A 16833-nucleotide genomic window follows, 5' to 3' on the forward strand; every position below is an offset into this window, starting at 1 on the left:
AGACAGAATATGAAACTGTTGTGCATGCAATCATACAGTGTCTGTGTTTCTTGGACCTGTGGGCTTCTACCAAACAGGTATTGTCACAACTGGGGAGAGTTCAGTTGTCAGCCAAACTGATTATTAAGATGGTTCCACCGTCTCCTTTAAAAGGAGAAGAGAAATTCTGTTTTCTAGTCGTAATAGCTATAGCAAAAGAGGTGATACGAAAGATGTGTGGAAGAGGTATTGCATCAGGCATCGTCATCTCCAAGTATGCTTTAGAAACTCTTTTTATATCTCCTAAGAAGGAAAGCATGTCTGGAGAAGAAATGTCTAACGGCCAAAAAGTACGAAAGAAGATGGAAGAAAGTAGCCCGAATGTTGGGTAAGTGCCAAATTAAGCAGGACTAAAAAAAGGACACAATAGAGTAATGCAGGAATGTGGTTTGTGGGGTCAAATCCATTCATTTTTTTTGTTTTGTCTTCATTCATAATTATATATTTAGTCATATCATTTGATAAGCCTCTGACCCCATTTGTCCCCTCTTTGTTTAACCCTTGTGGTTGCAATAAAATCATTGTGCTAGTTCCACAGTTCACGCGTTGGTAGTTCAAAATTGGAGTTCAAAGTTTACAATTCAAGTTAGTGTGTTGGATTGTTGGTTCTTAAAAGATTGTTGATGTGTTCCATGTGGTTACTGCCATTTGTTTCAATTATATTGTTATTACACAGTTGCAGTGTATTCGTTATATAAGCCTCCAATATTAAGAGCATTTTATTTAGCACCCCTAGGTGATGGGCAGAGGTAGGATGCTTAGGCAGGGACTAAAACAGATGCCTACAGTAGCAGGAATATGCACAGGGAATGTATTAGCTTGATGCTCAGTGAAAAGAGAGAGTTTGATGTTTCAAGCATCGCTCTTCGTCAGAAAGGAGAATGGGAAAAGTCCAAAGAAGGAAAAGAAATCACCAACAGCATGTGTGTGGTTACATTGAAGTATCATATATATATATATATATATATATATTTATATTATACACACATGCTCATATACATAAGGAAAGAAAGGGGGAGAAAAAGAGAAAGGAAGGAGCAGAAATTGTGTGTGTGTGTGTGTAAGAAAGAGAGAGAGAGACATATGGGAGAAAGGATATGAGAATATTACATGTAACAAAGTGATGATCATTCTAACTATAACTTAATATACAATCTGCTTGAATGAGTTTGACATTATATTCGTGACAAAAAGTTTCTTTTTCATCTAACTGACATTCTCTATTTGCCTTCATATTTCTTAAAGATTCTATTTCTTTCAAGAGATTTGAATTTTCATTTTGTTTTTCTGAAATGATTTTATAGTAACTGAACATGTATAATATAGTACAAACCTTCCATTGAGCAAAATCTTCTTCCATCAATTTCTTTTCATTTTTTATTTTCTTCAACTCTTCTTTCAAGTGTTCAATTTCTTTTGTCGATTTCTTTTGTTCAGATATTGCTGTCTGCTGACATTCTTCAGATTGCTTCTTAAGCTGAGAGATATAGATTTCAGCCTTTTTTTTATATTCTGCTTTCTTATTATTAGCTTCTGTCTCCATTTTGGTTAACTTTAATTGATGATCTTCAAGAAGTTCGTTTATTTTCTTTTCCATTTCAGCTTTTAACTGATCTCGTTCAGAAACAGCTAAACTCAATTTCTGAGAAACAGACACTACTTCAGCTTGCTTCTCTTGGATTTCTTCAGCAACACTTTTTGTAGAACAGTTTAGAATTTCATATTTCTTTTGAAGCTGCTCATAATTTCCTTGGACTAGTTTTAAATTATCTTCACTTTGTCTAAGTTTCTCTTCAACTTCATTAATTTTGACACTATATTCCTGACAAAAAGTTTCTTTTTCATCTAATTGACATTCTATATTTACCTTGATATTTCTTAAAGATTCTACTTCTTTCAAGAGATTTTCATTTTCTTTTTCTGAAATGTGTTTCTCCTCATTAGATTTCGTATATTCAACTAACTTGGAAGTAGCTTCTTTTAATTCATCAGTTAGAGATTCTTTGTCTTTTGCTAGAATATCAATTTTTTCCTCTAAGTCTTCAATTTGTAGATGTTTCTCTTGACTTTCTTGTATCCGAGATTCTAGCAACATTATTTTATTATTCGTTTCAGCCTGATTATCTTTGAAATGAGAATCCAAATCATCAATTTTAGCTTTGAGCTGATTTTCCTTCTGATGAAATTCATGAGTTTTTTTACTGAGTTCCTTTTCACGTGTTTCAACATTTGCTTTAAGTTCTTCAATATCTCTGTCATAGTTTTGGATACAATCACTAAGTTTATCTTCAGCAACAGACAATTTCTCCCGAAGAGTTTTCAAATTTTCCTGTAATTCTGCATCATTTATTTGATTATTACTCAACTGACTTTGTAGTTCTTCAATTTCACAAGTTTTTTCTGCTAATTTCTGCTCTAGTGAAGTCTGTAGCAAAGACATCTTAGAATCTTTCTCACTCATTTCTTCCTCATACTTTTCTTTTAATTGGCTATTTTCTTGTTGAAGATTGTCAACTTGTTGTTGCGTAAGTAATCTATTTTCCATCAATTCTTGCTTGATCTCATCTACTGATTCAGTTTTAATCAACAATTCCTTGATTTGTTTCTCATAATCTGAATTCTTATCATTAAGGACAATGATGATAGATTCTGCTTCTTGGTACTTTTTTGCTAGCTGTTGTTGCACCAAGTTTGATTCTTTGATAGCTTCATTTTTCTCCAGAGTTAATTGTTCTTTAATGCTTGCCATATCCTTCAATTTGTCTTGGTATTCACATATAGAGTTCATCAACTTTGTGGAATGTTCTTCTGAAACATCACTTAGTTCAGCATCTTTTACTGCCTGCAATTTATCCATTTTAATTTTCCATTCTGTGTTAAGCTGAAATTTGTCATCTTCAAGAGATTCATTTAACTTCTTCAAGCAATCATTTTCTTCTCTCAGCTCAGTAATCTTTTGTAGGGAATTTTCCAATTCAATAATTTTTTCTTCAAATGCTACTATCTTCAAATTTAACTCCTTTTCAAGATTTGCATTTTTCTCTTCCAATTCATTACCGTGCGATTTAAAGAAGACGTTTTCCTGCATCATTTTCTCAATATCATTTCCTTGTTGAGTTAAATTACTCTGTAAGCACTGAATTTCTTCTTTACATTGTTCTTTCTCTTGTTCTAAAGTGTTAACTAGAAGTTTGCTTGTTTCTAATTCTTCATTCATTTTTTCATTTGTCTTCAAAAGGCTCTCAAATGTTGCTTCTACATCCAACAATTTTTTTTCTTTAGAATCTATAGTGTCTAACAGTTGATTGTTTTTCTCTTTGATAAGCTTCAATTCTTTGTCCAAAGAGGTACTTTCTTTTTTCATAGTTTCTTCTTTTACTGTCATTAAAGTAATTGTTTCAATAAATTTTTGATGCTCTTTTTCTAGTGTTTGAATTTTTGAAAGTTCTTCACCAGAATGCGATGCTTGTTTGTCCAACTCTTTAGTCACTTGTTTTTCTAATTCCATTTTAGAAAGGCGTGTCAATTCCAGCTCCTTTTTGAGAATACCTTTCTCCTCTTCTAGTTGGTGCACATAGTTAAATCTTTCATTACATTGATCTTTCAGATTCTGGATGCCTTCTTCATACTGAATTTTGCTGTTTTCCATTTCTTTTTGTAATTTAATGCAATTGTCTTTCTCACTTTGTAGAGTCTTTTGAAGCTCTGCCAGACGAGTTTCAAAGCCTTGGGTGCGTGATTCAAATTGTACCTGCATAGCAGACATTTTTTCTTTACAAACTTGAACATTATGGTTTGCCTGTTCCAGTTGATTGTTCTTCTCTGACAACATTTGTTTATACCCAGAAAGTACCTTTTCAAGTTTGCTCTCGTAGTAGTTGTAAAGCTCAGTATTGGAATTTACAAATTCTTCTTGATGGTTGATCCTGAGAACTTCCAATTCTTCAGAATGTTTTTGAATATAACTTTGCAATTTTTCCATTGACTGAGACTCTTGCTCTTCTAAGGCTTTAGTTAGTTCAGCTGAGTGCCTCTCAGTAAGCTCTTTTACAAGATCTTCATTTGCTAATCGTGACTTATCCATAAACTCAGCATGCTCTTCTTCCAGTTTACTTTTTGCCTCTTCTAGCTGAATTATTCGTTGCTGCATTTCAATTTTTTCCTGGAAAATGATTTAAATTAGAGGAATATCTTAAATGAAAAAAAGTTTTACTAAGTAGTCAAAATGTAACATTTTTTTTTCTACAATCACTCAAAAGAAGGAATAACATTGAATGGGTACAAAAGTGCAGATATTACAAAATTGATAAAACCGACAAATTTTCAAATACCTCTTGTTAATAGAAATGTTTAAAGAAGATTAAAGTTAGCTCTCATGTTAGAGAAAAGGATAAATGGTAATATTTAATAAAATTTGTTTAGAAGTGTAATATACAAACAATATACATTTTTTTTTTTATATGTAATCATATATAGAAACAACCAAACATTCATTGAAGGAGGCACATTTAAATAGAGTATAAAATGTGTCCTTATAAGGAAAAGGTTGACAGTGATTTTGAAGTTTAGTTGATGACTGGTGAATCTTTGAAGTCACTGAAGAACTTTAATTTTTGTAAAAATAAACGTGTGTGTGTATATGTTTGTGTAAGTAGGGAACATCTTTCCTTCCACTCCAGTTATATTAGAGACACAAGTATGTTTGATCTTTTTTATTAAGGACTTTTCATATTTCATTTGTCTTTTATGTTTATTTGGAACAATAGTGTAACTAAACTCAATAGACTATTATATGTCAAGACATCAGTCTCATCATCAGAATGAAGAAATGGTATTAATGTCACATTTTTCATATTATTTCAATACATTAAGACTGGGTCACAAATGATCATGGGACTACTATTTTAAATACTAATTTTTTTTTTTATCTTGATGGTTTATTCCTGGATATGTACATAATGTTAGAGTTGATTCAAACTAGGGTTTAAATTATGGGGAGAAATAATTATTTCAAAACTAAGGGTCTCTCATTGCATAAGGTATGGAACCTTAAAAGAAAATAGTTTATATTATGCTATGAATAGCCCTAAATGTGAAATGACAGCAACATATGACAAATGAATGCCTTTATGGAGACCTGCTGAAAGTTATTGAGAAAATCAAGCAAAGGCCGTTGATCAGGTAAAGATGGCTAATCAGGCAAAGACAGCTGTGACTATCTGCTCACTGTGTGCACCACCCTTAAATGGAAGCATCCAAATTAGTCTTGGGGAACCCACTTCATGGTGATGTAAGAAGAGGAAATCGTTGATATGCTCACATCAACAACTATATTGCAGACACTAGCCTAGAATGTATCCAGGACCTAGAAGCAGTGATGATGGACCAAGAAGTGTGGCAAATGGACCTTGTTGCCATGGCCCTGGTTGGAATCCAGCCATAATAATAAAAAAAGATTTATATCAATAATCTCCCTCAAAATATCTAGAATTGTCTTATAAGGTGTAAGTTCCTAGTAAACCAAAAACATAACTTGGCTTTACTTCCTTTCATTTCATTTATGCTATTTGTATTAGTAAAGGAATATATAACATAACTCAAATATCCTTCTCTAAAATCAAGCTTTTGGGCCAATATCTAACATTCTTTTATTCTTTTACTTGTTTCAGTCATTTAAATGCAGTCATGCTGGAGCACCGCTTTAAAGGGATTTTTAGACGAACAAATTGACCCCAGGACATTTTCTTTGTAAGTCTGGTACTTATTTTATTGTCTCTTTTGCCAAACTGCTAAGTTACGGGGACATAAATACACCAACACTGGTTGTCAAGCAATAGTGGGGAAACAAACATAGACACACACATAAATAAATAAATATATACACACACATAAATAAATAAATATATATATATATAGACAACATGCTTCTTTCAGTTTCCATCTGCCAAATCCACTCACAAGGCTTTGGTCGGCCTGAGGCTATAGTAGAAGACACTTGTCCAAGATGCCACACATTGGGACTGAACCCAGAACCAAATGGTTGGGAAGCAAGCTTCTTACCACACAGCCACATCTGTGCCTGCTGCTATTCCTCAGATGGAACTGTGCATAACACATGCATAACACCTAAAAATGAGTAGTCATTCTCATACCATGTACAAGTGAAAGATAAAGTGAATGACACATATAGACATAATAAAATGTTTTTAGGGAACATTTGCATCAACAAAAATATAAAAAAACATATAATGCATTTTTTGCTAATTTATCTCTTACTATCTTCAAACATAGAACCTTTCAATGAAAATGTCTATATCTAACATTACTTGAATAGGGTTACATATATTATTTTGATCATCATCTGAGAATGAAACACAAGACTAAATTTAATAGGTTTTTATGATCTGGAACATTGTTGCTGTTATACACACACGTACATGCTAGATAATTTGTTTTTTTTAGCTACTGTAATTCATTATCACAACCCTATTGATGAAATATAAACAGTGAACCTTTTAGTTAATAACATGCCATGTTATTTAAAAATAACAATGAAATTTACTGCAGTTTTATATGGAGAGAAAATATCAAATGTAAATAAATAGAATAAGATGAAAAAGTCAAGAGATAGTGTTACGGTAAACTGAAAAATTAATGAGTAAAGAAGTGCAAAGCATTGAACCATTTTAAAGCAGGAAAGCAATAAATATCAGGCAAAAGTACATTTAAGAACAATTAGATATAAATCTTTGCTTTGAGTAATTTGGAGAGAGTACAATGTCATAAAGATTCTTTGAGAGTAAAGTGAACAAACCAAAAGTTTCTTGAAAACCCAATATCCAACTTGAGTATTCTTACAACTTTTAAATGTAAAGTGCACTAACCATTAGATTATGAGGTATACTGCAAGGAAAACTTACTTTTTCAGAAAGGTGATGCCCATTTTCCAAGAAAATAAATACAGAAACAGAAACTATGAAATTGAAATGTCCGCCCTAAATGTCAATTGGAATTCTAATACTTGCCGTATCCAAATGGTTATCTATCATCTCAGTTAAAACATTTGGCTTAACACTACTAAGTTTATATAAGATTACTTTGAAGAGTAAGTAGAGGTGAAGCTGAGCCAATTGTCTTAATGAATTTAATGATATTTAATTAATTATAATATAGGTGCAGAACAATTATTATTTCTTCAAATAACAATATTTTCATATTTTAAAAGTCAATGCACTCAGTCATTGAAATATACAAACAAAAACGAAAGTATTCAATATATAAAATAAAGATTGTTCATTCACTCAAATCTAAAATTTTACTACTTTGAACATCGTTTTGGTACACCATAATCTGAAGATCAACAAATTAGGACTAAATTATCTAAAAGTTACTTTGTAGTTCACTTCAAATGTTCAATTGTAATTCATAATGATCTAGGATGCATTATCGAAAGATCAAAAATCCTATCATACATCTCAGAATAAGCTCTGTAACAACTAATTCTACAAATCCCATATAAAGTCATGAGATCTTTGTAAACAGCCTTTCACTTTGTTATCTAAACAGTTAGTTTAACAGTTTTTTCTTGTTTACCATTTGTATGTTTTGTATATCAAATTATTCATTTGAAATTACAGCTTCATTTGGTTACTACTTGCCATTTCCTATAATTGACTGTATCCTAGCAATTATATCTGATGGCCAACTTTTCATCAAACTAGGTGAAAAACTGTATAGGTTGTTTTGTGCCAGTCTGGGTTTCTATTTATAGGGGTCTTGGATAACTGAGAACCTGATTACTTGTTTCAGCATCTCTTACATAATCCAGTGTAATATATTTGACATTAGTTCAATAGGTGAATAAATACTGTTGAATTAGATGATACCATTAACTCAGTTGATAGCATCAACGCAGTACATATTTTCTGTACTTAATTGCAAAAACAACTTTGAGGATTACAATGGAAAAAAAATGAAAACTTGACAGTCTTAAGTATTAGATCAAAACCACTCATACATTTGTGGTTTTTTTGTACCCTTAGGGAAAACAAAAGTAAGTTACAACTGAAATGTCTGCGGGTATAATAAGCAAGGTCTTATAGCATATGTGAATAAAAGGATATCATCTAAGCAAGGAATATATTTATATATATAGTTTCCCTAAGTGTGGTAGCCACATTGAAAGGAAAAAAAGCTGGACAGTTATAACACCAAATAATATTGCTCAAAATAAATTTTTAAAAATCCATGCCAACAACAGCTAAGCACCACAACAACAATTAGCGCCACTCACAGACTTGAGCTCGCCAATTTCACATTGGAGGGCATCTCTTAAACTGTCTTGTTGAGATAATGCAGCCATTTTCTGCAATTCACGTTCTTCAATAGCTAACCGCATTTCTTCTCGATATTCAGCCAGTTGCCGATAAAAATCTTCTTCCTTCTGTCTCTGCCATAATTCCTGTTCTTTGAGCTGATATAACAGGAAAAGATCCATATACATAATAAACTTAATGTACACTGAGAAACAAATAGGGCTTTGAACAGTCAAAAGTCCAAAACAGCTATTGTCATATATTAGTTTATTGGAAACAAATTAAAATACTATTGAATTTTTTTGTTCAATAAAACACATACACAGACATATACATACATACATATAACATTATATAATATGATATATTTTTTTATTTCTTTCTTTATGTATTACAGCCTTTGAGCTGTGGCCATGCGGAAGCACTGTCAGTATCATCACCTTTGCGAGAGCCAAGCTCATGTAATTAGCTTTTGATGAATGAGGGAGTTCAATATTGCTACTCTCATTTGAGTTTCTTGCTCTGATATAGGCTCATCTGGGATCGAGGTAGCATAAGGCCAAGGTGTTTCTTGAAAACATTTACCCTCCCATTATGTGGATCTCTCAGAATTTTTTACAAGATGTTAAACAACTGTGGACCCTTGAATCTCAAGCTATTGCATTACCTGGTCTTTGCTCGAGATTGGGTGGTTGGAACCACTGGCACAATTTAGTGACATCATGTTTAGGGGCTGGAATGACTTTCAATACCAAAGTTTAGTGCCATCTTCTCCAGGATCTTTCATAAACATATCACTGCTTATTTTTACCATGTTCACTCCAAGGAATAGAGATGTAAATTTCTCAGCCTCTTCCAGTAGCTCATCTGTTTCATTGATGCAATCTTTTAGGTTTAGCACTGTTGAATTACTTCAAGCTCTGCTATTAATTTGACATTGGGATGATCATAGGTGAGTGCAATAGTCCTGACAGCTGAGAGCAAATGTCCTCCATACAACCAGTGTAGTTTCCTGGTCCCTTGTTCTGAAAGTTCTCAGAATCCGTCTGGCCATTTGCCTGCACATTGCCACCATCTTGGTGATGTATATATGAAATAAAACATCCTTGCTCATATCAATCCCCAGGTCATGCACTGAATCTGACTTTAGGTTTGCTTTTTTTCCTTCTTGATTGCAGGGAATTGGCATAAGCTGAGAGTAGATGCTTGGAATTTTTCTGCATTTAAATTCCACTTTGTTTTCTTCAGTCCATTCATATATGGCATCTAGATCTTTCTGTAGAAGATTAGCATGAGTACACATAAAAAAGACATTCAAATTAGATGTACTAAAATGAACATCTCTCAATGTTTAATTCGTATATATAAAAGTAGTTTTAGAGATGGAACCACCTTCAACTCAATCAACACAGAAAGATTTTATACCCAACCACTCCATAAAATGTTAAATATTAAATCTTATACTAACTATATCTATTCTGAATCCCTCAAAAGGGTTACAGAATGTAAAAGGTATGGGGCTAGCATTGTTGCTCAAAAATACTGGAATCACTACTATATGTTGTACATTCAGTGGCATCCTTTTATCACAAGAAATTTGTTTAGTTAATCAAAATTAAGTTATATTAAAAATTAATCAAGTTAAATTATCGTATACTCAATTTAAAAAAAAACAATTTTAGGCAATAATTCAATTTTTTTTTTTTTTTTAAAGTTTCAGCTCAGAGCTGCGGCCATGCTGATGCACCGCTGTTTTGCGCTACACTGTTATTACTAGGAGCCTCCTCTAATATGTGGCACTTGATGAAGAATGGAGTTTGATATAGCTACCCTCATTTGCACCTCTTGCCATGAGGTAGGCTTATCTGGGACTCTCGACAGGAAGAGGTCCAGCTTTGATTTAAAAACCCCTGAAAATTTTTATAAATTTACAAGTAATCAATCAAAAATAATTTAGCAATAATCTGTCTAATTTGTGTAACTATTCCATTAATATGTGTATCATAATGCAAATTATCTCTGCTTATAATTATTTCAGTTTTGTACATTTGCTGTTATATAGATTTGACGTCATCATAAATCCAATTTTTTTTATTATCATGGTAATTTGCATGCAGTATGAAATACGTTTTTTTATATACTCTGGTATGAAGAGTATTATAATGAATTTACTTATTTGAAGTTAAAGATCATATTTTATACATTTTCAAATTTTTATACTAAGAACTCAGTTTAATAATTATTGTGACATCGTAATTCACACATGGGTTTATTTTCGTTTTCAGATGCCACAGAATGTACAACATATAGTGATTCCAATATTTTTAAGCAACAATGCTATTCCCATACTTTTTTAAGGTTTATTATGATATTCTATAACCCTTTTGCATGTGTGCATTTTTCAATTCTAGTATATATATGACTTTTGTTGAGTTGGAGAAAGCTTTTGACAGGATCCCCAGATCCCTTATCTGGTGGTGAATGAGGAAACTAGGGATAGATGAGTGGTTATTGAGAGCCATACAAGCCATGTATAAGGATGCTACCAGTAAGGTGAGGGTGGGAAATGAGTACAGTGAAGAATTCAGGGTACAAGTAGGGGCTCACTAAGGATCAGTGTTCAGCTCTCTCTTGTTCATCATAGTCCTCCAAGTAATAACAGAGGAATTCAAGACAGGCTGCTCCCGAGAGCTCCTCTATGCTGATGACCTTGCTCTTATAGCTGAATCACTACCTGAACTAGAGAAGTTCCAGGTATGGAAGCAAGGTCTAGAATCAAAGGGCCTGAAAGTTAACCTAGCAAAAATCAAAGTCTTAGTAAGTAGGAAGGCAGACAAATCACAAATCCCTTCAGGCAGATGGCTCTGCTCAATCTGTAGAAAAGGTGTAGGTAGAAACTCGATAGGATGCACCCAGTGTAAGCTTTGGACACATAAAAGGTGCAGCAACATCAGAGGAAGGTTAACAGGAAAATTGACTTTTGTATGTAGAAGGTACACAGATACAATAAACGTTGAAAATGTACAGAAAATAGACTCTATCAACTGCCAGGGGAAGAGGTAAGCTAGAGGTAGTAGATAGCTTCCAAGTTAGTAGTGGAGGTGAATGCTCTGAGAGCATAGCTGTGAGAATAAGACTAGGATGGGCAAAGTTCAGAGAGCTCCTACTCCAGCTAGCAACAAAGGGTCTCTCTCTCAGAGTGAAAGGCAGATTATTTGATGCCTGTATACAAACAGATATGCTGCATGGCAGTGAAACATGGGCTATGACAGCTGAGAACATGTGTAGGGCTGAAAGAAATGAAGCCGGTATGCTTCGCTGGATGTGCAATGTCAGTGTGCATGTTCAACAGAGTGTAAGCATATTGAGAGAAAAGTTAGGCATAAAAGACATCAGATGTGGTGTGTAAGAGAGATGACTGTGCTAGTATGGTCATGTGATGCATATGGATAAGGGCAGCTGTGTAAAGAAGTGCTAGTCTCTAACTGTGGAGAGAATCTGTGGTAGAAGTAGACCCAGGAACACATGGGATGAGGTGCTGAAACATAATCTTTGAAATTTGAGCCTCACAAAAACAATGACTGGTGACTGAGACCTTTGGCGAAGTGCTGTGCTGGTAGTATATAAAGAACATCTTTTGAATGTTGGGCCTCATGGAGGCAAAGTTGTTGAGTTCCTTTTGAGCATGGGGCCTCACGGAGGCGAAGTGGCTGAGTTTCTTTCAAGTGATGAGCTTCATGGAGGCAATGACCAAGACCTTTGGCATTATGTCATACTTGAAAAAAAGATCCATTAAGCCAAGCAAAATTGCAGTCATAGCAGATACTGGTGTCACGCAAATTGGCACCCATGCAGGTGGCATGTAAACACAACCCAGGGTCACACAAATCGCATGTAAAAGCATCCATTACACTCTTAGAGTGGTTGGCATTAGGAAGGGCATCCAGCCATAGAAAACCATGCCAAATCAGACTGGAATCTGGTGCAGCCTACCAGCCCAGTTAAACTGCCCAGCCCATGCCAGCATGGACAATGGACATGAAATGATGATGATGATATAATGTGTATATATATATATATATATAATATATATATATATATATATATATATATATATATATATATATAATGTATGTGTATATATATATATACACACACAAATGCACATACACACACGCTCATGTATGCACATATACAAAGAAGGAAACCAGGAATTGAAAAGACCCAGGCAAATACCTCAGCACACCATGTGTTAAGCCTGGATGAAAGTCCAATGAGGGTACATACTGCAATAGGTATATACTGTAAACCTGAAGTTATTCACCCAATTGGTCGGTTGGTTTATTAATTAAGGAAGGTAACGGCAATGGGACAAAGAACGAATTATATTATTACATAACTATATTTACTTACATATGTTTCAAAAAGCTTGATCAACTGTACCCACATTATACAAATGTATTTGTGAATAACTGACAGATGAATTAATCAATCGAGTAATGGAACAGTAATCATGCAGTAACTTCTCTTGTCACTTAAAACTATTCTATTAGATTTTACAAAGACTGCTACAAGCTTTGATTAATTAATTCATCAATTTTGTATACAAACCATCGTATAATGTGGGTACAGTTACTAATGTTTTTTGCAAAATGTGTAAGCATAAGTGCAGGTGTGACTGTGTGGTAAGAAGCTTGATTCACAATCATATGGTTCTGGGTTCAGTCCCACTGCGTAGAAACTTGGGCAAGTGTTGTCTACTATAGCTTCAGACTGACCAAAGTCTTGTGAGCGAATTTGTAGGTGGAAACTGAAAGAAGCCTGTCATGTATATATATTTATGTGTGTGTCTTCGTATCTGTGTTTATCCCCACTCCATCACTTGACAACTGATGTCGGTGTATTTGTGTCCCCACAACTTAGCGATTCAGCAGAAGTCCCCAGTAGAATGGGTACCAAGCTTACAAAGACAAAGTCCATGGAGTGATTTCTTTCACTAAAAATGGTGCTCCAGCATGGCCCCAGTCAAATGACTGACACAAGTAAAAGAATACAAGAAAAACAAGTTGTGTAAAATTATAATTCATCAGTTTTTGGTAATCATATCTATATAAACACACATATATAACACATACAAACACACACACACACAAATATATATACATATATACACATATATATATACATACACACACATATATATACACACACACAAATATATATACATACACACACATATATATATATACACATACATACATATATATGTGTGTGTATATATATGTGTGTGTATATATATGTGTGTGTATGTATACATATATATATATATATATTGATAAAACGGTAAGATAACAAAAGAAAGAAAGAGACCTCAATATTATGTAAATAGAGGAAATTTATCTATACAATATGTTACATTACTCGGTAGTCAAGATAAAACTCTGAGTTTCAGATGCCGAAGTGGAAATCCACAACACCATCTCTTCGGTTATCTGGCTATTTGAAAACGTTATGAAAAAATACCGTTAAAAATGAAGGGAAATTACTCTGTTATAACTCTGCTTTGCCTGCGTACTTATACATCGCTCGCATTTTTCGTCATAAAAATTATATAAAAATACATAAAAAAATATATAAAAATATATAAAATCTTCTTGGGACATAACACAGAAAGCATGTTCTATCCGTTTTCTTTAGGGGACCAAAAACGTAACAGAAATTTAGTCACATGTGGGCATGATCCGAAAAGCTCTGTCCTTGTATTTAGACATGTGGTAGGGTCTAAGCTGCTTTTCCAGATAAGCCATCTCTCCATGTCGCATAAACCGCACCTTCCGCTGCCGTTAGTATAGGGCTTACATCTGGCCAAAATCTTCCATTGTATGTTATAATCGACACCTTTATCTCTTAAAGACCAAATATGATTGGATAATTGTGTCGCTTTTCTTTTGTTCCAGTGCCTAAAGCTCAAAGTGTGGTTATTGAACCTGGCCTTGAAATTACCCTCTGTCAGGCCCACGTATTTCTTCGTCGAAACGGTGTCTTTAGTGGTTATAGAGTTTACGGTAGCTTCATATATGATGGTCTTGGACATGCAAGCTCCATTTAGCGGGCACAATTCTTTATTCCTGCATGAACAGCTGTTTTCTTCTTGTGTTTTTTGTATGTTATGATTGATTATGTTTTTAAAATTGGTAGTTGAACTAAAACTAATTTTTAAATTGTGTCTATTGAAGAGTTTCCTATAAGCATGGTTAACTGGAAAATGTCTATCTATCAGTGCTAGGAAATATTTACCTATATTGAAGGCCACCTCGGGTGAGTAAGGGGGCGTAAACCAGATGACCTTCCTATTTCTATTATTCCTTTTCCTTATTGTTGGGCTGGTGATAGGTGTATATTTTATTTTTTCGCTAAAACCACTATCTTTTAAAGCTTTATTATAAACTGGGGCAACGCTATTGAAGATGTCCTCATTAGATGAGAGGCTAGAAATCCTCTTACTAATATTTTTAACTAAATTTTTGAATACTATAGGGGGATGGCATGAACCTACATTAATATAACTTAGTCTATCATTGGGCTTCCTATAAGGCTTATAAATATATTATTAAGATCTAAGGAAACGTCTAAGAAATTGACAACCGTCAGGTTAGTGTCTATAGTTATACTAAGTCCGAAGTGTTTCATTAACTGGATAATATCCTTCCTAAAACGATCTTGTGCTGGTCCATTTGTATTAGCTGTTAAGGCGAGGGCATCATCTTTGTAGATGGCGAAATGTACGTTAGGGAATGTCTTACCGAAGGTATCTAGGAGAAAGAGTCCAATTAGATCACAGATGCCTGCCCCATCATATGAACCCATGCTCACATCGAAAGCGCCCTCCGTGTCGGTGTTTTTTACCCACTTTGCATTCTCACTGAAAAGTAATGTCTTTCTAGCATGGAAGATTATATCCTTATCATTGGTACTAATTTCTATGAAGTCACTAGCGAAGATTAGGGCTTTATCTAGCAGTTCTTTAGGAATGGTCATTTTGCCAGTTTAGCCAATAAAAACACACGCACTATATATTTGGTGTTACTTTGCTTCAGTGTTATTTATTTTTTACATTAATCTTAATCTTATTTCGGCCAGAGTTCTTTCGTCACACTCCTGTGACCGCATCAGTGGTCCTTTGCTTTCTTCTTACTTATTTGTGTCTCTCCTTACTAACCGTCAGCCATTTTGTATTTCTATATATATATATATATATATATATATATATATATATATATATATATATATATATTATATATGCACACACACATACATACATACATACATACATATAGATATACATCAGCGTGCAGGAGTGGCTGTGTGGTAAGAAGCTTGCTTCCCAACTACATGGTTCTGGGTTCAGTTCCACTGCATACCACCTTGGGCAAATGTTTTCTACTGTACCCTTGGGCTGACCAAAGCCTTGAGAATAGATTTGGTAGATGGAAACTGAAAGAAGCCTGTCGCATATGTGTGTGTGTCTGTATCCCCCCCACTATTGCTTGATAACCGAGGTTGGTGTGTTTACATTCCTGCAACTTAGTGGTTCGGCAAAATAGACCAATTGAATAAGTATTAGGCTTACAAAGAGTAAGTCCTGGGGTCGATTTGTTCAACTAAAGGCAATGGTCCAGCATGGCCACAGTCAAACAACTAAAACAAATAAAAAAAATACGACTGAAAAAGAATATACAGTAATCCCTCGTTTTCAAACAACTCTGATCATGAAAAAAATCATGCTTTATATATGTATATATATATATATATATATATATATATATATATATATCTAAGGCATGATTTATTCATGATCAGAGTTGTTTGAAAATCGAGGTACAACTGTGTGTGTGTATATATATATATATACAAGATAAGAAAATAGAGAAATACATCTAAATCAAATATCAATTACCAGATAATACTCAATCACAAGCGTTATTAATAATATTATGAATGATAATAATGGTAACATTAATGGTATTGACAACGATAATGATGCTAACTTTAATGACACTTTAGAAATTAGTATGAAGTAATATAATGTACTATTGACTATGTATGTTTGCATCTAGGTACTAATTTCTGTATGTTTATTATCACAATATTAAGTCGAAAAACTGAGACATTGAATGTGGAACACACATATATGTTTACTAAATTATATTATTTATTTATATCATTATGTATATGTATATTTTTATATGTATAGGAGTGTGAGTATATGCACTCATATGTATATGTATATGTTGTATTATGGGTATGTACCCACACCCATGTGGGTATATATGTAGACTGATTTATATTACATAATCTCCGAAGAGGCCTTATGATATTTTTGTAGATGTCTCATTTGACCTACCATAAAAGGCTAATATTGGTAAAATGAGACATTCTTCTATACATGGCCGAAACAGCTGTAAGATGTAATCTATAC

At 33.7% G+C, this 16833-nt stretch overlaps 1 protein-coding gene across 7 annotated transcripts in view; it reads right to left on the reverse strand.

The window, feature by feature from the left end:
• The window catches only part of LOC115216756 (golgin subfamily A member 4), a 158989-nt gene that overhangs the window by 59837 nt on the left and 82319 nt on the right, over positions 1–16833 (reverse strand). For 6 of the 7 annotated variants that reach the window (XM_029786315.2, XM_029786314.2, XM_036506400.1 and 3 more), the window contains exons 11-12: positions 8333–8512; positions 1373–4201 (exon numbers count right to left, since the gene is read on the reverse strand). In XM_029786315.2, the coding sequence (XP_029642175.1) occupies positions 1373–4201; positions 8333–8512 (3009 nt within the window). The remainder of the gene's footprint in view (positions 1–1372; positions 4202–8332; positions 8513–16833) is intronic. The other variant, XM_029786316.2, reaches the window with a different exon arrangement.

This window comes from Octopus sinensis, linkage group LG10, assembly GCF_006345805.1.
Source record: "Octopus sinensis linkage group LG10, ASM634580v1, whole genome shotgun sequence".
Taxonomy (NCBI): Eukaryota; Metazoa; Mollusca; class Cephalopoda; order Octopoda; family Octopodidae; genus Octopus; species Octopus sinensis.